At 39.8% G+C, this 25,528-nt stretch overlaps 1 protein-coding gene and 1 non-coding gene across 2 annotated transcripts in view; one reads left to right on the plus strand and one right to left on the minus strand.

The window, feature by feature from the left end:
- Positions 1–12,190, plus strand: part of LOC149848085 (small nuclear ribonucleoprotein SmD1a-like) — a 39,096-nt gene extending 26,906 nt beyond the window's left edge. The window contains exons 3-4 of the mRNA XM_090018477.1: positions 11,250–11,441; positions 11,840–12,190. Of these exons, the coding sequence (XP_089874603.1) occupies positions 11,250–11,441; positions 11,840–11,901 (254 nt within the window). The 3' untranslated portion in view covers positions 11,902–12,190. The remainder of the gene's footprint in view (positions 1–11,249; positions 11,442–11,839) is intronic.
- Positions 12,191–13,797: 1,607 nt separating this feature from the next.
- Positions 13,798–13,871, minus strand: TRNAV-UAC (transfer RNA valine (anticodon UAC)). Its single transcript has one exon. It is a non-coding gene; the product is annotated as a tRNA-Val (tRNA).
- Positions 13,872–25,528: the final 11,657 nt, after the last annotated feature.

The raw sequence follows: 25,528 nt of genomic DNA on the forward strand, positions 1-25,528 counted from the left end.
ATATGAGCAAACTACTTATGATCCATGGCTTTGTGATACTTTGCTATATGACTCTATCAGAGATCCTGTTGTTGATGAACCAATTCAGTTTGAAGCAGACAACTCCATCATCCAGGATGCACCTTCACGGTTTTCAGGTTTGGTTTATGCCCGTCGAGGAGCCCCTTCAACTCCATCTCACGAGGCTCCCCCTCTTCGACGATCCACACGTGAAAGGCATCCTATCCATCGTTGGGTTAGTTACAACAATTTTTCTCTTGACTTTCAGTTGTTTCTAACCAATGTGGCCAAAGAGAAAGAGTCGTCTACTTTCCATCAGGCAGCCCATTCTCGAGCTTGGGTTGAAGCTATGAACGAAGAAATGGCAGCACTTCATGAATGTCATACATGGGATATTGTTCCTCGACCTGTTGATAGAAATGTTGTTGGTTTCAAATGGGTTTACAAGATCAAGCGTAAACCAGATGGTAGCATTGAAAGATATAAAGCTCGCCTTGTTGCACGCGGATTCACACAACAATATGGGCAAGATTATGAGGAAACTTTTAGCCCTGTTGTCAAAATTGGCACCATTCGTGTGATCCTCACTTTGGCACTTCAGCATGGTTGGTCTCTTAGCCAGTTGGATGTCAAGAATGCGTTCCTACATGGGGACTTGAAGGAAGAGGTGTATATGGAGCAACCTCCTGGATATAGTGAACATGATGCTGCTACATGGGTTTGTAAATTGAGAAGGTCTCTTTATGGTTTAAAACAAACATCTCGGTCTTGGTTTGAGAGTTTCTCCATGGAAATTCAGCAGCATGGCTTTTCTAAGAGTATACTTGATCATTCTTTATTTATGTATAAGAATGATCATGTTACTACTTGGGTTCTTATATATGTTGATGACATCATTATCACTGGGAGTGATGATGCACATATTTCCTTGGTCAAGTCTTTACTCATGGCCAAATTCAAGATGAAGGACTTAGGCCCATTGCGATACTTCTTGGGAGTTGAAGTCGATAGACAAGATGATCGACTCACTCTAAGTCAACACAAGTATACTCTTGACATTCTTCACACCACTGGTATGATTAATTGTAAACCTCTCGGCACCCCATCTGTCTTAAATCATAAGTTTAGTGCAAAAGAAGGCCAATTATATCATGATTCCACTTTATATCGCCGCATTGTTGGTATGTTGCAATATCTTACATTTACAAGACCTGACATTGCTTATGCTGTAAATCAAGCATCTCAGTTTATGCATGCTCCCACTGATTGTCATATGGAATGTATTAAGCGTATTCTTAGATATCTGAAAGGGACTATTGGAGATGGATTGCTCTATCACAAAGATGAAAGCTTCACTACAGGACACCGTTTACTTACATATTGTGATGCAGATTGGGGTGGGGACCCTGATGAGCGTAGGTCGGTTTCAGGATATTGTGTTTTTATTGGCCCAAATATTGTCACTTGGAGTAGTAAGAAACAAAAGGCCATTGCTAAATCCAGCACTGAGGCAGAGTACAGGGCAATGGCAGCAGGGACAGCTGATGTCACTTGGGTACGGCATCTTCTTCAAGAGTTGAATGAACCTATCTCTTCCTCTCTGCTTTTATGTGATAATCAAAGTGCCATTAATATTTCTTTTAACCCTATTCATCATTGTCGCACGAAGCACATTGAGATTGATCAGCATTTTGTTAGACAAAAGATTGAAACAGAAGAAATTGAGGCTTCGTATGTCAGATCAGAAGACCAAGTAGCAGACATCTTTACCAAAGGATTGGTTAGTCATCAATTTTGGTTACTTAAGGGCAAGTTGAGCATGATTGAAGATCATCCTCAACTTGAGGGAGGCTGTTAAATATGTATATGTAAATGAATATATTTCTGTACTGTATTGTACCACTTGTACAACATACTGTACTGTATTGTACTACTGTACTGTATTGTACAACATACTGTACTGTATTGTACTACTGTACTGTATTGTACTGTATTGTACAACATACTGTACTGTATTGTACTATTGTACTGTATTGTACAACATACTGTACTGTATTGTACTATTGTACTGTATTGTACCACTCGTACAACATATAAATATCAATGGAAAGGGGAGAAGACATTACGCCCAACATTTTTTTCTCTCTTCCCTCTTACTTCTCTCTCTATCTCTTGCTACGATAGTAAGGTGACTCCCACATCTGATTTCTCAGTGTCTAGACCCAAACCCGTTCCCTGAGACCCAATGGTTGGTCCCAGCGAAACAGGCCTGGGTCCTGTTGCATCAAAAATTGTATTGATTCCTCTCGGGTCTGGCCCAATCAACAAGGGTTCGCCAACTCCAGCTCGTAGGGATGCGACTACAGAGCCTCCCCGTGTGGGATCGGGGGAGAAAGGTAAGTCCCTCCCACGGTGGGCTGATAAAACCGGGCCAGCAGCAGGATCCAGCGTGACACTGGGCCCCTGTCGACTCAACTCCCCCTGCGACGCAGCCCGCGTGACATCCTGCCACGATCTCGGGCCTGCAGGTGGACCCAGCGCAACGCTGGGACCCTGCAGGCTCGGGCTGACCTTCTGCGCAATCGCTGTTACGCCTGGCCACAAACTCTGGTCTGCAGGTGGACCCAGCGTACTGCTGGGGCCCTGCAGGTTCGGGTCCACCTGTGATACAGACGCAGTTATTCGTTGTCGGGAATGAGGCACTCTTACCAGGGAATCGTTGTTCGCCGAAATCCCCTGGTGCTGTTGAAGGATGTCCGGGTCAGGCATGGACGCTGGAACTGTTGGGAAGGCAGCGGTAGGTCCTTGTTGTAGGGGCATCAGCTGAGACGACTCGGCAACATGGGGAAAATTTGCAGACGCACCCTCAGCGAAGCCTGCATCTGGTACTGTACGCGACCCCTTGCGCGACTCGAATGCTGCCATTCGATTATCCATCCCATCCAGCCTTTTCGATAGGCCGACGACATCCCGACTCATGCACAACATATTCTCCTGTATCTTCGTCAACACCTCCATGACACGCAACATTGGATCTTCGCTGCTCGCCTCCTCACGCGCTTCGCCTTGTACCGGATCGGTTCCCGCCTCAAGAGCCATACCGCTGATGAAGGTAGAACGCACGCTCTGATACCACTTTGATGCAGTCCAAGTGGAGGAGGAGTGAAGAAAACAGCAGCCCACCGTGAATCGGTGTGGCTCTAACTCTTTATTAATCTCAATAAGGTTCAATAATCAATGGGAAAACAGTCAACAGTAAAGAACTGAAAGGAAAAGAAACAAAAATGCAAAATAATAAATGAGGAAAGCAAGAATGCTGAAAGAAAGTGATGGCTGAGCCTTTTTTCCAAATTCTCTACCCACGCAACCCTAGGCGTGAGCCTTTTAAAGGCTAATTAGTGGACCCGGGTCGCGGGTCCAGAATTGGATCCGACCCGCGATCCGGGTGATCTTCCATCTGCTGTTGGTTCTGGGTCGTGCGAACTCCACCACGCCTGGAGTAGGTGCGCAGGGGTACCTCCCTGCGTCGTGGCTCCGTCCCTGCAAGTGGATTATACACGCGAGGCAGCTCATCTGTCCTTTGTGGTAGATCGGGCGGCACTATGGGTCCAATCAGGTCCTACCCTGCATCACTTATTCAATCAAGTGTTATACTTGATTGAAGTGTGTTTTTGCAAGTCCATAAGTGACGTATTTTATACTTGATTGAAGTATGTTTTTGCAAGTCCATAAGTGACATATTTTGGATTTAATCCATTTCATTACAGAAATTAGATAGAACCAAAGAGCTTAGAACGGAGACTAAAATACAAAATTTTTTCATATGAAAGCTTGCAATTGAAGGAGGATTAATAATATCCCATGTATTAATGTAGGGGGAGCAGAAAAGAAGGATACAATGCAGGAAGTGACAAACTGTTTCAAAAATTGTTTCACGAGGGCTCAAAGGGCTCAAGAACTGGGTGAGAGGTTGTTAAGTCTACCTTCTCTATCCTGGTGCCTACATAAGCTTCCTCTCTTGAGTTTCCATTAGATGACGAGGAGGTGAAACCTGCCATTTGAATGCTAACTAAAGGGTAAGGCTCCAGGGCCTGATGGTTTTCCACTCATGTTCTTCAAATTGTGGTTGATTTGCAAGAGGAATTTGGCAGATTTCCTCGATGAATTTCATGCTAAGGGCATCCTCCTAAAGGAAAGCAACAAAGGGGTCACTTTTTTTTGACAAACCAATAATCTTGAACATCATCTTGGGTCGTCAAGATTGTGATGCACATGATGTTCTTTCTTTTCTAAGTCCAGACTTTGGTTTTTTATTTATTTTTTATTATGTGGCTATTAAGACCATAATCACTTCTTGCACCCATGGACTTTGTGCTCATTGTTCTGATTTAACTTGTCTTGCATTATGTGATCCTAGGTTGATGATGAGCATAGGCTTTAAATAGTATGTTTATGGCACAGTTGCCATGTTCTCTATTTGGGGTAAACGAGCTGGTCTTGTATGATCCTGCCTATGGCAACTGTGGTAATGGTTCTGGTGCACCCATGGATGATGTGATACACATTTGATACCTATATATGCTTTTTAGTGTGTTTCTCTCATGATGAAGTTTCAAAGAAATGATATTGTACTAAAATTTGGCTCTAATAAAGCACACACTTCACACAGGCAAACAAAAGAAAGAATAATACACACACACTGTCACGGGCTTATTTTGGAAGCCACGTGCGGCACCTGGCAACCCAACCAGGTCAGCCTTCCTAGTTCAGAAAGCACGCAAACACCCCTCACAAGGGTGTCTAATCACATCCGAGCATACACAATCTCAAAGAGGGCAGCAAAGAGAGAGAGAGAGATATCAACATAGGCAACGAAAGCAACTTCCATTCATAAGTTGGCAATTACAAAGGGGGAGGGGAGAGCAAGAGAGAGAGAGAGGGGGGAGGGACCCGTTACTTTTCTTGGTTAACGGGGGATCTTAGGCCAAAGGCCATTTATAGAGCACTCGCAGGGGTCCTAAGAGGTATTTACATCAAGTAAGGAGGAATCAACATGGCAGGGTGGAACACACTCCCCCACCCAAACTGGTGCCGTCTTCGGCGCCATCTTTTTTCTGATAGTCTTCGATTGCTTGCTGAAACTGACGAATATTTCGTGGAGTCTCCCAACTGGCATCACTCACTGGTAGACCTTTCCATTTCACTAGATACTTCTTCACTTCTCCAAGATAGTTATGGACATGATCAATGATAAAATCAACTTCTCGTGAGACTGGCACTGTTGTAGAGGGGGCTCGTTGAGGAATAGGAGCTCGTTGAGGCAGACTGCGACTCAGATCTTCTTCATCTTCGTGGAATGGCTTCAGATTGCATACATGAAAGACAGGATATACCTGAAAGCTGGGAGGGAGGTCTAGTCTATAAGCTAGTTTGTCGATTCTCTGGACGATGGGGAAGGGTCCATCATACTTTCGAATGAGTCCCCGATGGTGCCCCCGAAATATAGCTGTCCTCTCAGGGTATAATTTGACCAACACTTTCTCCCCAACTTGGAATTCAATGGCCCGTCGTCCCTGATCTGCCCACTTCTTCATTCGCTTAGCTGCTTTGTGTAGGAATGCCTTTGCTAGTTCTGTCTGATCATGCCAGTTCTTAACAAAATTATAGGCAAAGGGCGCCTTTCCTCGACCTCGAGCAGCTAAGGAGTGCGGTGTCTGAGGCTGCTGTCCTATCACAATCTCGAAGGGACTATGCCCTGATGATTCACTCTTTTGAAGATTATAGCAGAACTGAGCTATATCGAGTAGATCCTTCCAATTCTTCTGATTAGCGTTCACAAAGTGTCTCAAGTAGTCCTCCAACATCCCGTTAATGCGTTCGGTCTGGCCATCAGTTTGGGGATGAAAACTGGTAGAGAAGTGCAATTCGGATCCCAACAACCGAAAGACTTCTCTCCAAAACTTACCTGTGAACCGAGCATCTCGATCACTAATAATGCTCTCTGGAATTCCCCAATACTTCACAACGTGCTTCACAAAGAGTTGAGCCGTGTCCTCTGCCGAACAATGATTTGGGCCTGGCACGAATGTTGCATATTTTGAAAATCTATCAACCACGACAAAGATGATACTGCATCCCTCAACTGTTGGTAAGCTGACAATAAAATCCATCGAGATACTTTCCCAAGGTCGACTCGGCACAGGTAGTGGCTCCAACAATCCTGCTGTCTTCTGATTCATGGCCTTGTCCTGCTGACAGACCAAGCAGGTACGCACGTACCCATCTATGTCATCGCGCATCTGCGGCCAGTAGTAAACTCGCTCTATCAAGGCAAAGGTTCTCTCTTGGCCTGGGTGACCAGCCCATAGGGAGTCATGGCACTCCTTCAATATTTCTCGTCGCAGTGCCCCCCACCGGGGAACATAAACTCGACCCCCAACTGTCATGAGCAATCTATCTTGTTCCCAAAATCGCCTGGTTTTCCCCTCTTTCACCAGAGAAAGCAGCTGTCGCGCCATGGGATCCTTCCGTAAGCCCTCCCGAATTCTATCAAGGAGGTCACTTCGAGGTCCAGTACTTCTACTAGCATCTTCCAACAAGGCCGCCAGTCCAGCCTTCCTACTCAAGGCATCCGCCACTACATTAGTCCTTCCAGGTTTATACTCTAAAACCATGTCAAATTCTGCTAGAAACTCCTGCCACCGAGCTTGTTTTGGACTAAGTTTTTTCTGAGTTTGGAAGTAGCTCGTGGCTACATTGTCGGTGTAGGTAATGAATGTCGACCCCAATAAGTAGTGCCTCCAGGCACGTAAGCAATGGACTACGGCGGTCATTTCCCGTTCATGCACTGTATATCGCTGCTCAGCACTGTTCAACTTTCGACTCTCGAAAGCTATTGGGTGACCATTTTGCATTAGTACACCTCCAATTGCAAAATCCGACGCATCTGTATAGACTTCGAATGGTTTTCCTTGGTCCGGTAATTGCAACACTGGTTCCTTGGCCATGACGTCTTTTAGACCTTCGAAGGCTTGCTGACACTCTTCTGTCCACTCCCACTTTTTGTCTTTCTTCAATAATTCAGTTAGCGGCGCCGCGATAGCTGAATATCCTTCGATAAAGCGCCGATAGTAGTTTGCCAGACCTAAGAAGGATCGAAGCTCCGGAACCTTGGTTGGACTTCCCCAATCCTGAATAGCTCTTATCTTCTGGCTATCCATCCTTAAGCAGCCTTTCCCGATCATGTGGCCCAAGAAACTTATCTCATCCTGGCCGAACATACACTTTTCCCTTTTTACACATAACTCATTGTCTTTTAAAATCTTGAACACTATGCGCAGGTGTCGCATGTGTTCTTCCATATCCTGGCTATACACCACAATGTCATCGAGGTATACAACCACAAAACGATCCAAGTGAGGATAGAATATCTGATTCATCAGTGTAGAGAACGTTGCAGGAGCATTCGTCAAGCCAAACGGCATCACCAAAAACTCGAAAGCACCATACCTCGTCACACAAGTGGTTTTGGCTTCGTCTCCTTCGGCAATTCTGACTTGCCAATACCCTGAACGCAGATCCAATTTCGAGAACACCCGGGCTTCCCCTAATTGGTCAAATAAATCAGCGATCAGTGGCAGGGGATATTTGTTCTTGACAGTCAGTTTGTTCAGTGCCCGATAGTCCACACAGAGCCTTTTGGACCCATCATGCTTGGTCTGGAATAAGACAGGGGCTCCAAAAGGGGCTTTTGAAGGGTGAATGATTCCGGCAGCCAACATTTCGTCTAACTGTCTTCTGAGTTCAACCAGCTCGGGTGGGGCCATTCTGTAAGGCACCATGGCAGGGGGTCGTGCACCTGGCACCAACTCAATCTGATGATCTACTTCTCTTCGCGGTGGCAACTGTCTCGGCAACTCATCGGGCATTACTTCTTGAAATTCTTCCAATATTGCGGCTATAGGTGGTGGCACTTCCGTAGGAAGTTTCTCACTGGTTTCCTCTCTCATTGTCACTAGAAATGTTTGATCACCTCGTTGGAGGCCCTTCTTAATTTGCAGGGCGGAAACCAAACGAACATTTGGTGCCCCCAACGTCGAGGCAGGAATCATACATGGCGATTCTTCACTCATAAAGCTGACAACATCCAAGTGAGGCATAGGCACAACCTTGCTTGCTCGTAAAAATTCCATCCCCAAAATGACTTTGAAGTCATCCAACGGAACAATAGAGAAGTCTGTTCTGCCAACCCACTGACCAGCCCCAACTGTCATATTTCGAGAGACTCCCAGAATAGGTTGTGCTGCAGAGTTCACAGCCTTTATGCGACTAACTTTTTGTTCCCATCGTAGGCCCAACCTTCGGGCCTCATCTTCGGCCATGAAATTGTGAGTAGCCCCCGTATCGACCATTGCCTTCGTAGCTCTTCCGTTGATGGACATCGCTAGGTACATTAGTTCCTTCTTAACCGTGGGGGCTGCAGAAGAAGATTCTCCTAGCGCATTCACCCTTTGTACCGCCCCCATCCTGACGTCCTCCTCTACCGGGGCTTCCTCCATCTCAATGGCATTAGCCGCCCTTCTTCCTGCATTCCCCGCATTTTGATTAGGGCAATTTCGAGCAAAGTGATTTCCGCTGCAATACCAACACCGAAGATTTGGGTGAATCAGCCTGTTCCCTAGAATCCCCTCTTGACGTGCTTGTTGCTGATTTCTCTGGTCTCTAGGGGGGGGTCGATACTGGTTCCTGGCTTGACCTCCGACAACATTGCCTTGATTTGGCCGTCCCTGAGCGGCCCCGCGATTTGGGTTCTCAACTATCTGTTCCGCTATAGTCATTGCACTTATCAAGTCTGTCGGTCTCATACGAGTTAATTCCTGTTGAGCCCAGAACTGTAGGCCCTTTTTAAAGCAATACATGCGATCCATTTCTGACATATCTTCTATGTCAAGCATCATTGTGGAGAATGCCGCTACATATTCCGAAATACTTCCTGTATGCCTTAAGGCCATCAATTTGTCACGAGCAAGCTCCTCAGCGTTATGTGGAAGGAAATACCCCCTGAGTTCCCTTTTAAAGTCATCCCATGATTCAATAGGGACCCTTCCACGTTCCATGCCACGATATTGCGTCCTCCACCATACATCAGCGTTCTCAATCAAGTACCTGGTTGCCGTGCGTATTCGATCAGCATCGATCTCAATCTCTGCTTGATCGAAGAATTGTTCTACGTCCCATAGCCAGTTCTCCACGATTCTGGCATCCCTTTCACCTTTGAATTTTGCCGGTTCCACCGGTTTCAATTTCGGTCGTTCATGATGAACCACCACTGCATTACCCCCGCGATTCCCGGCATTGGCCACACCACCAATTCCATTTCCCAATAGTCTTTCTAAGACTCCATATCGTTCCCGAAGTTCCCGCATGTCAGTTTCCTGAGCCACCAACCGATCAGATAGTTCCTGGACTGTGGCCCTCAGCTCTTCGGCCTCAGCCCTCACATCCTCATTCAACTTTTCAAAATCTTCATGTGCACCTTCTAGCGCAGCTGAGCAACCACGAACATCACTTGTCAAATCTGTCATCTTTTTCTCCATCTTGGTCACTCTTTTATCTAGAGGACCAACCGTTTCTTCAAGGCGAGACATCTCTGTCGACTCTACAACAGATTTTTCCTTGTCTGCCTTTTTCGCTTTGTGAACTTTTCCGACGAGTTCACCAAACTCAGTATCCATTCTTGAACGTCACGAGGGTTTCAACAAGTACCCCTCCTTTCTACTTCCCAAATTCTCAACTAGGCTCTGGTACCAGTTGTCACGGGCTTATTTTGGAAGCCACGTGCGGCACCTGGCAACCCAACCAGGTCAGCCTTCCTAGTTCAGAAAGCACGCAAACACCCCTCACAAGGGTGTCTAATCACATCCGAGCATACACAATCTCAAAGAGGGCAGCAAAGAGAGAGAGAGAGAGAGAGAGAGAGAGAGAGAGAGAGAGATAGCAACATAGGCAACGAAAGCAACTTCCATTCATAAGTTGGCAATTACAAAGGGGGAGGGGAGAGCAAGAGAGAGAGAGAGGGGGGAGGGACCCGTTACTTTTCTTGGTTAACGGGGGATCTTAGGCCAAAGGCCATTTATAGAGCACTCACAGGGGTCCTAAGAGGTATTTACATCAAGTAAGGAGGAATCAACATGGCAGGGTGGAACACACACGGTGGATGTTGACAAATATGCCATGTCTTCTTTGTCCATAACAAATTCTGAAATTCCATGGTAAACATCTTTTTTTGGTTATTTGCATATTCTGTCATGATCTTGAGGCGTCCCAATTAAACTGACCTGAAATACTTTGGGGTAGAACATTTTTCTGGATTAAGCTTAGACATAGTGTTGATTTCCTTCAACCGTCTGATTTTTACAATGTGTGAAATGGATAGAAAAGAATGTGATGATGCTTATAACTTTTCTTGGGAAAGACTCATGTTAACCGATTGGGCATTTGTTTTTGGTTGCAAGGCACACTCCAGCCACACTGATGGAGGGGTTCTTGTGTTCTTGGCAGGTTTTCTGTGTGTGCGTTTTGTTTGCTTTATTCAATGAGATACTGTGCACAGTATTCTAGAAAGATGTTACAATTAAGGCTTGATCGTAAACTTGTTTGTCATCATACACAATTTGCTGCTTAGGCAATCACACCCTGGAACGAAAGAAAGCTCTGGCTTCAATCCTTATCATCACTAGGTTATAATTTTCCTTTGTCTATAAAGCTGGTTGTGCAGGTGTTCATTTTGCATCTGCTAGTTGTGGCATGTTGTAAATATGTTACACTATAACAGCACACAAGCAAAAGCATGGTTTTCCCAGTGTTGGAAGAATTACATGGATCATTTGCTATGTCACAAAGACTCTTCTAACAGGGCACCACACACGCGACACTTGGACACAACTTCCTTTGTGTTAGGTGAAGTCCACCACACTGAGGTCCATTTCTATCAAAAAGTAGATTAAGTTAACCCTAATCAAGTCCATTTTTATCTATCTTATATATATAAATACATAAATGCACACACATACACTTAGTGTTAACTTAAAACTGTTAAAAATTATATATATACCCTCCCTGCACCCCTGCACCCAAGTTTTTTAAAGTGCTGCATCGCCGTACCCGCACCCACACCTATGTGACATAGATCATTTGTTATTTTGTTGCTGGTGACAATGCCAATTGTAACTTTTTTTTGCTTGTGGCAGGGGTGGATATTAGTATGAATACACATCTGAAGACGGTGAAATTAACCCTAAAAGGTAAAAATCCGGTGGCTCTTGATCACCTCAGTGTGCGAGGTAACAATGTTCGATATTATATCCTCCCTGACAGCTTGAACCTGGAGACTTTATTGGTTGAGGAGACGCCAAGAGTGAAGCCCAAGAAACCTACTGCAGGTACTTATCCACTCACCTTTCTTTTCTTTCTTATCACACCTCTTTTTTTCTTTTTTACTTTTCTTCCTCCATGGACTGGTTATCTACATGTTTCCGATGAAACTAGACTAGATAGGAGGTATTGATTTATATGGTTGCGATTTTTGTCAAATGAATGATCTGTCAAGTCAGATGTCGTTATTTTGGTAATTCTGCGTTTCTGCTACATGAGCACATTCTGATTTTGTTCAGCCATGCGTGGCTTGGGTGATTGTACTATGGCTACCTGAGCCAAGAGAGGATTAAAATAGGCCATCTGTTTTCAGTCTCCTTGTGCATGCAAAATGTCTTTTTACAAAAGGGGGAATGTTAGATTAGTCCCACTTTGTGACACATTATGTATTTTGAAACTATCTCAGGGCGACCTGTTGGACGTGGTCGTGGCCGTGGGCGTGGACGTGGTCGTGGCCGTGGGCGTTAACTCTGAGCTATATGCTGTGGCACCAATTTTTTGTGCTTTCAGGTTCTTACTCCTGCTGCTTCTCTACAAAGTGGATGCCTACTTTGGATGGATCAGCTTGTTTTTCAGACTGGGACAGAGTGGAATGCCTGTTATTTGTCCTGAGCATGAACAGATCTCCAGTTATATGTAGAGACAGAATCTGATTTTCCATGCTAGAAATTTCTTTTTTCAGACTAGAATCAAAGTTGATGTATTGACATTCACTGTGCTGTTAGTCCCTTTTGCTTGAAGCTGGATTGCATTCTCATTGCTATGCTAAAGTTTGTAAAAATGTTAGCTGTCTAGAACTAGACCTACTTGTTCAGTTGCAGCTTGCTCATTTGGTTTTGCTTTGCTGTAAATGGTTCAAGGCTCATGTAGTTTTGCAAGTGCTTTCTGCTTTTCTAGTGGAAAGAAGGAGAGTCTCCATGTGGAGCCCAAGGTAGAAGCACTTTGGCTCTCTTAGTTGGCAGATCCTGTTCGTGTTACTGGGAGGGACTGCATTGCAACATCAAAGGGATCACCATCGATGGTTTTATGCCATCGGAGGTGTGCCACTGCTTCCTGGGGGTAAGAGGTGTCCCACAGTTTTATGTCGTCGGAGGAGTGACCATAGGTATGGCCGGCATAGCCGGTGCGACCAGGTCTCTTACTCTGGGTGTGGTTTCTCGTCTTTTATGAAAAAACTTGTAGGGCTATGCGTTTTTGTTGAGAGTAAGAGTTTGCCATGGATTTAGTTTTGAATGTTTATAAGCCAAATCTGTATGAGATCTCCTATGTCCAAAGTTAAAAGCTCCCTAAACCAGGCCCACTTGGTCCCAAACCTAAAATTCAGTAAGGTTCATTGGATCGCTACTCAAAAAGTGATCAGAATCATGGAGCATATTGTTATACCCACACTCCTTAAGGTTAGACCAAGGGCGCAAATGGATCCGATTCAACGTCCATTCTGAATCTGACACATTATTTGAGGTTATGGATCTTAAATAAGATGTTACATGATCAAATCTTTTGGAGTCGGATTCAGATCTGGATATCTATTTTCTTTCTGTCAGATCTACAATTGGATGCAGACAAAATCTGAACCATATGCACTCTTCTTGTTTTCAACATTACCTTTTTTTTTCCATCGTGGTTTAAAGATTGGACTCAGATTCAACTCTACAACATTTTAGGTCAGATCTATATTAGGATTTGTTTCACAATTCTTGGATTTGAAATTTGGATCTACCATAATCTGGCCCATACACTCTACTTGGGCATTATCTAGTCTAATCAGAGACAAGCCATGTTCCAAAGCACATGGCACAATTGACTGAGAAAATCTATTGTGATTTTGAACCATGATATCATTGGTGGCACATGCTTCTGTTTTCAAAGGCTTAGCTAGGAAATGTTAGATTTAACCACACAAATGCGTTTGTTAAAGTTTATTTACTATGTTAGTTGGCTTAATCATTTCCAATATGTCATTACATTCAACTTTCAAGGTGGTAAAAAATTCAACGGCTAACAATTCTTCAAGTCAAGGATGGTTTAAAAATAACAAGAAACATCGTGTTGGAGTTGACTCACACATGGAAAATTAATGAATGGAACATGAAAATGATTAAAATTAGTGCTAACTACAAAATTACAGTGATGGATAAGTTGGTAAAATAAGTACTTTTGTTAGCTACTGCCACGTGCCGTAAAAAAATTCACGAATAAAGAAAGTGCCCCAAAATTTTTGGGAACTTTCAGGCATGGAATGATGGAGACTTATGGATTTTATCATACGGTGAATGATTTGTAATCATTATATATCTGATTTTATTTGGAAAATTTATTCACGGAATTTCATTAAAAAAATAAAAAATTAGAACATACTGTGGGTGGTGCTGCCCAGGTTCGAACTGGGGACCTTTAGTGTGTAAGACTAACGTGATAACCGACTACACCACAGCACCTTTGCTGGACACTGGTTACGTCTAAAATATTCTAGAACCTGATGAAAAACCATCATCACGCCTGATTTGACTAACGTGCGCTTTGAAGTTTGGAGCAAACAAATAAATGTCTGACCAGTCCAAGTCAGGCCCTGGCTCTGCAAGCTCAAGGCTGCCAGAAGCTTAATGGGTCAGACTCAACTTGAATGCCTCAAGGTCCAAACCATCCATAGAACCCCCATGGGCCAGTCAACCACTGTTTTGACTTGTTTGGCACAGAAACCTTTTGGGTCAGTCAGCCCAAAGTTGGCTGATTTTGGAACTTAAACAAGCTCCCCATATGCAGTTCATATCAACTCAGATTGGTTCAATTAAGATGGGTAAAGAGAATTGGACCAGGCTGGCTAATGAAGAAAAGCCCACATTAGATGCCATCTTTCCACATTTGACCACGAGACCCAGTCAGGCTTAAGCTCCAGCTCTGGGTCTAGTCTGTCCCATCTTAGACCTAGTTCTCAGCGCCCGTTCGACACCGCAGCATAACATCCACCCTTCATAGAAATGTGATTCAAGAGTTCATAGAAGTGCCGATGGGAGGCATGTGAGTTAACCCAAGACCCACTGGTTAAGATTAATGGGTTTGGTTTGGTTCGAATTCATGTAATACCAGACCCAAACCTGACTTGAGATGATGGTATTGGGTCTGGACCCAAGTCTAATCGGACCCATCATAAGAAAAACCACACCCAGATCCTATAAAGAATTACATGATCCAGACTTGGACCACACCCAGTAAATTAGTATTTTTTTGATCAATTTTACATTGAAAAATTGCAGATCTTAATCAGAACTCGAGTCGGGACCAGGTCTGGTACAAAATTTCACAAACCATACCAGACTCCATATATTAATCAGATCTATCTGGTTCGACCCGGATTCTAATTGGGCCTTCTTATTTATCACTAAACCATGACCCTATAGGGTTTGGTACAGGTTGGGTCAAGGTCAAACCCGACCCATTGACACCCCCAGTTAAGATGTTCAAATTGCAGTCACTCATAATCAAAACTGGGGCAGGTACAGGCGGAGCAGATCCAGTGAACAAGCTTGAGAACTTTAGTCATTCCAATATATTAATAAGTGAAATTAAAAAAAAAAATGGCCGGTTTTTTCCCACAAGGGTTCCATCTTCCTGGTTAGGGACTGCAATGGTTTGTCAACTGAATTGGACACCAGGTTCCAAACCCAGCGTCTCTTATATGAGTTTACTTACTCTATTGTAAACATAAGGGACCTCAATGATTTTTACAAGCAAGAAGCTTGCCAATGTGCAGTCAGTGATGGTTTTTGTGACAATGGTACCAAACCATAAAAGTGCGTTTGAATTAGGGATATCAATGGGTCTGATGTTACCTGATATCCAAATCTCAATCCAATTAGTTGGTTTCAGTATTAATTTTGCATTGAAATCAGAATCAGAATCTGATTAAGTGTAAATATCAGCTTTTAGACTAGTCAGATGTGGATTCGGTTTTGTATTTTTCATCCAATTTCAAATCCGAATCTGATTCAGTTTTATCTGTTTTCCATCCCACTCCCACCTGAATCTTACCCGTTCACATCCCTTCTTTGAATACGTGAACTGGCGTGGCCCCCCACCCCCCCCCCCCCAAGATCCATGCTTTAATCAAACATCAGACCCCTGGACCCAAAATCTGTGAAGGACCTGAAATCTGAGTATCTCTAATCCGAAAGGTCGGACCAAAGATACACAAATGACTTATCCACGATTGGACAGAAAGAGAGAACAAAATAGACAGAACACAGGTTTTGTCTATTCTGTAACAATTGTACTTTATCCAACGTTTGTTTTGATTATACACTAAAGTTATGTTCTAAAACCCAACGTTTGTTAGATCTGCTATGTGATAATGGGTTGGATGGCTTTGTTTTGGACAATAGGACTTCATCTGCCCAATCATATGAGTATTTTAACATGTTTATTATGAGTTTTAACTTTGGATATGGATATTAGATTGGATCTAAATATTAATTTTTTTAATTTTAAGTAATTAAAAAAATAATTGATATTTTTTAATATATAAATACTTTAATCAATGTCATATTAGATCTAATTATAAACGTTTATCAAAAAATTATGGATTAAGCCCTGAATATGAATCTCAGATTCAAGTACAATAAATGCATAAATTTTGGGTAATTTGAGAAAAAATAAGAGTTCATAATTTTTATATACAAATATAAAAATCATAAATAAATCATAAAACCTTAAAATATAAAAACATAAATCATAAATAAACCAAAAAGCCCTAAACTATAAGAAAAATAAACTATAAATTAAATTAGAAAACCCTAATTCAAATCCTAAAATAAAAAAACAACCTTAATCAAATATAAGAACAACCTTAATCAAATTAACTATAAAAAATCTTAATTAGAAAATTTGATTTAAAACCCATTCTAATCAAAACAAAGAAAAGCCTAATTAAATTAATTATAAAAACTTTAATTTAAAATATTTGATTCAAGGGTTTTTTAAAGAAAATCAAATCAAAAACCTAAATTAACGCTTTAATTTAAAAAATTTGATTCAAAGCTCTAATCCAATAATTAAAAAAAAACCCTAATCAAATCAAAGAAAAACTGCAATCGAAGCCGTGTAGCCCTGATCTTAAGAAAAAGATCTTAAGAAAAAGAAAAAGAAGAGGGAGAAGCGAGACTAAGGCGACAACACCTTGGTATCGCCGTCGGTCGCTGCACAAGAGAGAGAGAGACCAGGGCCTCTCGCCGCCTGCTACTTGCTCCGGGTGGCCTCGACGCCGGCTGCAAGAGAGAGAGAGTCGGGGGACCCCTCTCCTCGACTATTTTTTTTTATTTCGACCATTCCCCGTCCATGTTCTGGTCGTAACAGGGGTGGAACGGTATTTCACCATGAAAACGGACGTGGAGGACGGCGTTCCGGCAGCGGCGTTTCAAACGGCGGCGACATCTTGCGCTACCAAACAAGCCCCTAATCCGTGCGGGAGACTTTCCACCTTTTTCCTTCAACCCTATTCCCCCTTTTGCTCTCTCTCTCTGGCTTGTATTTGTGGGAGCTCGTTCCAGACGTGGTTTCCTCTGTAATCAGGTGAGCTTTTTTTTTCTTTTATGATGTCTTCATGTGTGTATTTTGCTGAGATTGAGTGATTAAATTTTGCACACAAAGAATCGTCAAGCCCTTGAATTTTCCTTTTTTTCATCCGGGTAATAACATAGGAAGGTGGGTGTCTTAGTGGAGCATGGATCTCGTTTTCAATCGGAGCCATATTGTGGTTATGATCGTAGAGTTTTCGGGTTGTAATTTGTGGTGTGGGGGGTGTTTTTCTCCGTTTTGTTTGCCTCAAAAGAGTTTTTTTTTTTTTAACATGGTGTTATAGCATTTAGTGGGAAAAGGGTCTTGATTAGTTTGTTTATGTTGGCATTTCTTAGAAACCTTCTGAGTTTTAGGCAAATGAAGTGAATTTGTGTCTTATGTATATATGAATCATGCATCTTTGTTTTTATTTCTATTTATGGATCTTATATTTATACCTCCATTTTATAAAAAAACATTAAAGCTCTTTGCTCATGTATGAGTTTTTTCTCTTGTGCATGATGGCTGTTGAATGGTCTATCATATCTGATGAGGCATCCACATACATCGTGATCTTTCCATTTTTTCAGTTGCACCATGTTGGTTCTCTAACTTCAGTTAGTGTTTTTTTTTTAGTTTCATTTTTTCAGTTGCATCATGATTGTTGTCCAAATCTTATCTAAAAATCTTTGGTGGTAATCAAACAGAGAATTAAAAGTCAATTTTTTTAATTTCATTTGCAAGCAAATAGATAATCTGAGATCCCCTCGGATCTTAGATATGAGGTATTCAAAACACACCTGTAAAATTAGAACCACCAGCAGCCTGGCCGTGAGTCCATACCATACCAGCATAAATCTGTGAATTGCCGTTACAACTGTTTTTTTCCTTTTCTTTTCCTTTATTTTTTGGTTAAGCAAAAGCATAACCAGTTTTTTTTTCTTTTCTTTTCCTTTTTTTTGGTTAAGCAAAAGCATAACAAATTATCTTTTTTACAAGGAATTATTCAGTGTGATTACTGAAACTCAAGCATTCATACTAAGACATTAAGACATTGGTTTCTAGCACAGATGGTCCAGATCTTTATTCATTTGAAAATTTCGAAGGTTTAAGCCCGACAAACTACTTTTTACCTCCAAGAAGTCACTAAGACTATAAATAATATAGGAAAAGGATATGAAAGAAGAAGAAAATTTGGTGGAAAAGAAGAACTCTTATTTTCTGTTGTTTTCTTTTACAAAAAGAATGCAAAAAATATATACATGATAAAAGAAAAAGAAAATCCCTTTTGATTGACCTCTATCACATCCCAAATGAAGGGATTCACAATAATCTATCTTCTCCTTAATTTCAGCAAATCAAAAAACAAACATCTATCTAGTACAAAAGATAAGATTGCACTCCATATTTACCACATGGTAAATAGGCCTTTGATATAATGTCTCATTATTTAGAATTTCTCCATGCTCATTATTTAACTTCAACTATTGCACTATTGAAAAATCACATGAACTTGCTCCTAGATATCTTATGTCATTCAAAATATCAAAATACTTTCTTTGGGATAAGAATATTCTTTGTTTAGATCTGGCCACCTCTATCCCAAAAAAAATATTTGAGCTGGCCCAAGTCTTCAGTTTAAATTTTGCGTTGATATTTTTCTTCAACTTTTCAACGTTGTCAACATCGTTTTTTGCTATAATAATGTCATCAAAATAGACTAACAAGAATATACAAGATGCTCCTAACATTTTCGAAAACAAAGAAAAATCTTCCTTTGACTGCACGTACCCAAATTTTGTTAAATATGATGTTAACTTAGAGAACCAATTCCGTGAAGATTGTTTAGTCCATAAATGAACTTATTTAGTCAGCAAACCGTACACTCCCTCTGATTATCAAGGCCTGGTGGCAGATGTATATACACTTTATCATCTAGATCTTCATGGAGGAATGCATTGCTTACGTCAACTTGGTAAAGGTACTAGTTTTGAATGGCAACGATGGCCAAAAGACATTTAACTGTGACAAGTTTGATGATATGATAAAACATTTCATTGTAGTCAAGTCCCTTAATTTGGGTATATCATTTCACAACAAAATGAACTTTGTGTCTCTCAATAGTTCTGTATAATCTATACTTGGTCTTATAGACCCATTTGCACCCGATGACCTTTTTTCCTTTTGAAAGATTCACAATCGTTAAGGTACCATTCTCTTCTAGTGCTCAATTTTTGCGATCATGGCATCTTGCCAATGCTTGTGCTCTATGGCTTAATTGAAAGACTCACTTTCAGGGACTTGTGTAATGGCAACAAGAAAAACACTATGTATTATTGAAAAATACTCATATTTCAACTATTGAGACAAGGGATACCATGAGCTCTTAACCTTATCACTCAAATCGTTCAATTGGAGAACAGGGGCTGCAACTTAGTATTGATAATCTCGAAGATATGATGGTTGAGTGAGAATCCTTTGAGATTTTCTTGTAGGTCTTATGGAGCGATTTTGAGATTCTTGGCTTGGCTGAATTTGATTTTCATGTTCTTGATTTTCAGGATATGCAATTTGTAGATTTTGGACTAATTTTACATTCAAATCTGTCTCAATTGGCTCAAATATGATAATGAGAATGACACTATTCTCATAATTGTCTTTGTCGCATTGACTTTGAAAATAAAATTGTTTTTCATAAAAATGCATCTCTGCTAGAAAATATTTCTTGTTTTTTGATATCAAAAACTTTGTACGCGGCTTGACCATGAGAGTACCCAACGAAAATATATTTTCAAGCCCTGCTATAAAATTTATGCAAGTGATACATATTATGAGCATAGAAAATACATTTGAACACCTTAATATGATTATACTAGGGTTTTTTGTTGTAGAGGACCTTGAAGGCAATTTTCTCATATAACGGTTTGGAGGGAAGGCACTTTATGAGATAGGCAGATATAAGAACACATTTCCCTCAAAACTGTATGGGCAAATTGGCTTGAAATCTAAGTGCTCGGGCAATATTGAGGAGGTCTATGTGTTTGTGTTTGACGACACTATTTTGTTGTGGCATTCCAACACAACTATATTGATGATTTATCCTTTTTTTATTAAGGTATGATTACATTTCATTAAAAAAATCAAATCCATTGTTAGATCTGATGCTCAAAACACGATAGTTAAACTGGTTGCTAACCCTGGCAATAAAATTTTGAAGAATATTTTGAGTTTTTTATTTATATTGCATTAAATACACCCATGTGCAATGACTAAAAACATTAACAATAGTGAGGAACCTAGAATAATGATGGAGTTTTATTTCCACCCCATATATCACATATAATCAACTGAAACATAGCATATATAGATATAACTATTTGGGTGCAAAATGGGAGAAGAGATTACCTTCTAGGTTAAGTTGTGGGTTACCTTGATGAATGAACGACTTTACTTTTTCATACTTATCATGGGTGAACTGAGGTACCAAAATCGTGGAGTTGGGAGTACTATGGAGAACATAAACTTTGAAATTGGTTTGAGCACCAACAACATTGACATTAGCTTGACCACTTGTTCGAGCACTAGAGGACGTCCCTTGACAACTTGAAAAATCATAAAGGTAGAAACTCTTTGCTTTAATATGCCTAAACTTGCCACAATACTCACATTTGAGCTAGTTTCGAGCCTGGCGTTCCCTTGAAAAATCTTCTTTGGGTTAAGGATTGAACTTTGTAGTCGTGTTGCTTTGTAGCTGGTTATCAGCTCCTCTAGACAACATGTAACGCCCCAAAATTTTAACCTGAAAATTTATAAAATTATTTTTTATATATAAAATATGCATTTTAATACGTGGTCTCATTTATGGCATTGCCTTGATCGAATTAAGCTATAAGGAGTCAACCTGCACATACACCAACGTTTAATAACTTCTTAGAACCGAATTTGAGAGAAGACATCCAATTTTAAAAACTCTATCAAATAATTTTGAAATCACATCGAAAATCATTAGTTTGAAGTCGGTTAAACATTTTGGGTGAGTTACATGTATTCAAATACATCATCATTTATAAACTTAAAGTATCTATCAAATAAATAAAAGTTATTACAATCCAGTCTTAAGTTTAATAATCATTAAATTCAAAAGTAAGTTCCTGGGATTCAAATTGTTGGTTCACATGACTCTTTCCTCGTCAATCCTGTATCCACTCATACTTTTTTATCCGAAAAATTATAAAATAGGTGGGGGTCAAAATACAAGGTGTCTCAGTAAAAAATAACATAACTAAGCACATATATACAAACTAAGTGCACATAATGTCAAATATCAATTGAAACCATTATATTACATAATTAAACCATATAGCATTCAACTGAACACACACAAATCATATTTCTATGTAAGATGCCATAAATTAAGAACAATATTATGAATATGCAGTTGACTTATTAGGGCATATTTTCACACAAATTTTCATGCATAAATGTTATTCAGTTTAAGGCTTTAAGTTTCTCTTTATTACCCCTGCGGGTACTTGCGATATAATCGCAGCCTCAAAGGATACCACTTGGGTGTTTGTTATTCTAAATATTTTATTTCTCTGAGTGACTTATTGAGACTGATTCACTTAAGGCAGTCCATAACTAAGAGAAAACCCACCAATGGTCGAGATTCCAAGGATGCACCATAACCACTTTTGTAGAAGATATAAACCTACCACCTATGATATATTGGTAATCTTGGCTCCTTAACTCCAAGAACTAGGGACCCAAGTGAGATGCCATTGCTCTTAAATAAATACAAGATGATCCAATAGAGTTTTGTACCACTTACCCTCTCCAAGGTAAGCCTGAATCTGATTGGGTTATTAGGTGTTGCTATTAAAACAAGGTTCCATATGTTTTTATCTCATTTACCTATATAGCACCACAGGCTCCAAAATCTCAAGTATCCTTCCAGGGTCACTTTAGATTGCCTTTTAGGCAATTGCAACATATACTCATCTTGGTAGGCACACAATTCATTAGCTTAATAAATTACATAAGTCATTCATTATGCTTAGATTCTTTAAATCATTCGAGCATCTTCACTGTGAAGGCGATCCCATATTATTATGTGTGTCTGCATGGTGAGTTCATTTTCATATTTTGGTGCAACTCATCACTTCATTGGGTTCTTATCAAACCCCTTTCTCACTCATGAACGATCCTGTGTGCGTGCATGTCTTACACGTCTTATAGCATAATAACAATCATCCCACAACGAGTTACATTCGTGCACCCATGGCACTTCATTGGTTCCTTGAACCATGCATCATCAATTGGCAAGTTCAGACATGTCTCTTAATGTCTGAATGCACATTTACATAAGCATACATAACCTTCTTAGCTTGTGCTCACATAGCACAAATCGGTTCCTTGAACCGAGAAGCTCATCTGAGAGCATTTACATGTGCAACATGCAATTCATATATAATAGCGCATAGCCATTTCAATTAACATTATGATGCATGCCCTAACATCATGTCATAAACATATGTTGCATATCATTCTCATTTAATCATGTAAACATGACATGCATTCATTTCGCCTTGTAATTGAAAATTACAACATAGGCATAGTCACATGTTCATAATCAAACACCAACATAATTAACATCCTTTGGACCACCTAGTCTATTTAAATAAGGTAAATATCCAATTAGTTCAGTTCTGGACATCATTCACGTCTAGCTGATTCACTTTATGAACTATGACATACATTCAAACATGAGTTCCAACTCGAAACAACATGAACATAATTTATCAGTGAGTGTAAATTGTGTCACAAGCGAAATACAGTGAAATAAAATCTGATTTTTTTACAGTAGATGCTAAGATGTGTTAGCTAACTATAGCTATAAACCTTGCCTCAAAATCAATTCGAACTATGGAGAAATAAATCATTTACTAAAATTGGTTTTCTGTTAATTGAACAAATGTGTCCGGTTCGGTCTTATCGAAGAAGCATCAACTATCAAATTTACAAAATGAAAAAAATTCTGTAAATTTTATTGTAGTTAGATGAACATCTGACAAAATCTCTCATAGAAATCAGGTCTAAACGTCATGCCATCTGAAAATTAATATTTACGCACTACAACCCGTTTTGTTATTGGACAGTATGTAGTTTAGATATTCTGGGTTTATGGAACTAACTTTCATGATTTTTAATTCACAAATAAGAATGAATCTATGCTAAATTTTTTACAGTGTCTTCATCAATATGTAAACTAATACTGCTAAAAATTTTGACCACAAACATGGAGCGTATTGGGACAAATAAAATCAACATGACCGTGCAGTCATTACAGAATTTCTGCCAGGACAAACATTCTGCTGACTTGCGGAGGTCGTATTTCTCAATCAAGACCTCAAAAGAAGCAAAATTTTCTTTTAGGATTTCCTCTACTTGTCTGAAATATCTTTTTAAAATTTAAGAATTTTTGGATTCACTGTTTTTGAGATCCAATCTATTCTTTCAAATTGGTTGGAATGAGAATCCCGAACAAAATACGTTTTTCAATTAATACATCATTAAATGCTTGTTTTTCATTAACTAAACCATATAAACATGCTTATACATGATTTCACTTAATATAACACATCATAAACATGTATGCATATATTCAAGCATGTTGACATCTCAGAGTTCAAATTTATGATAAAGATCCACAAAAAAATTAAGAACTCCACATAACTAATTTTCTAAAAGAAGGTTTTTCACAAACTAAAAATCAGTTTTCATAAAAACGGATCCTATTCATGAATGTTTAAATCAAACATGCATCTAATCTACCACATGTTCATGAATTATCTAACACAAGGCATGGATCAAGAATCACATAAATCGATTTTATGAAAGAATTTTATTGATTTTATGCAACTCTCCAAAAAACGATTTTGGTACAAACAATTTCAGAGTTTAAAAACCCCATCCTCAATACAATATCAATCTTCCTATGATTGATATTTATATTAATGTGATCCTCCCATAGCACTCATATGCCGTTGAGCATCATATGCATTTATAATTAGAATGTACCTACCTCGAACCAAAATATAACACTGAAATAAAAAATTGAGAAAATTGAAAACCGGGAAGCTCCTTCTCTTGGTGAACACCTTCCTCCACTTGGTAGCACCAACAATGGAGGACCTCCAAGATGAGCTCTAAACCTCCCAAGGAGTGTGGAAGGGAAAGAAGAAAGAAAGAAAGAAAAAGGAAAAGAAAAAGAAAGGAGAATAGAGAGAGATCAAAATAGGAACATGGGGCGTGAATAAGGTTTTTATAACCCTATGGAGCCTCTCAACCCATGTGGTAACTCCCTCCTTTCTTCTCTTTTTGTGTTGGATGCATTTGGCTTCCAAGTTCTTAATTTTCTTTTGTTTTTATTTTATTTTATTATATATATGTCCCTTATAGCAAGGTAGGTGGAGACGTCCCACCCCTCTTTGAAGCTTAGTTACCATATGGAAGTCCATGCCACATGGACTCCCTCCCATGTAGGAGGGCTCACCTAGGGGGCATCTCACATGGATCCCAAAGTTGCTTTAAAAAAAATTAAATATCCTAAACTATCTACTTAGCTACCCTAATTTTTAAATAGGAAACTTTTGACTTTTGGTTTTGATATGAGATCCTAGGTAATTCATTATCTTAAAAAGTAGTTGTGCCTAGTTAAGATGGTCCCACATCCGGGGGGGGGGGCACCCACTTGGTATACCTTTCGAATTCGTTCAATTTAAATTAACTAATTAAATTCCTTAAAATTTCTATTTTGGATTTCAAATGCAAATACCAAATCTAATTGAGTTTATATCCTATATCCAATCCAAATTCAAATTATTTTTAAATAAGATCTAGATCCATATTTAAGTATCAAATCCAAAATTTGAATTCATGCTTAATTAAATCCAAATTCCAATTTGTGTGAAATTAAATTCAAACTTCAAATTAGATTCAATTAAAATTCACATTAACTTGAGATTTATATTTAATTTAACGTATACACTAAATGTACATTCAAAATTAAATTCATAATTAAGACATAAAATTCATTTTTATTAATTTTAATAAATGCTAAAAAATTTGTGAGTACTACGGAACATGGTTGGTGAATAAAGATAAACAATACTACAAATAAACCATTGGAAACAAATATGGGTTCACACGATGACAACAACTGAAGAAGAACGAATGCAGCTACGTTGGGTGATCCTTAGCTTTGCAGCGCTCCCTCTAGATCGCGTGACTCTTATACCATGTTGGAAAACAATATAGAAGAAGAAAACATAGTTGAGAAGAAATCTTATTTTCTATTGTTTTGTTTTATAGAAAGAATGCAAAAAATATATACATGATAACAGAAAAAGAAAACCCCTTTTGATTGACCTCAATCACAGGGATTCACGGTAATCTGTCTATATTACACACAATATTTACCATAAGATAAATAGGAAAAATATTAGGAAAAATGTAAATCTAACAAATAACACATCTTTGGTTG

This window comes from Nuphar pumila, chromosome 1, assembly GCF_984573655.1.
Source record: "Nuphar pumila chromosome 1, dmNupPumi1.hap1.1, whole genome shotgun sequence".
NCBI lineage: Eukaryota > Viridiplantae > Streptophyta > Magnoliopsida > Nymphaeales > Nymphaeaceae > Nuphar > Nuphar pumila.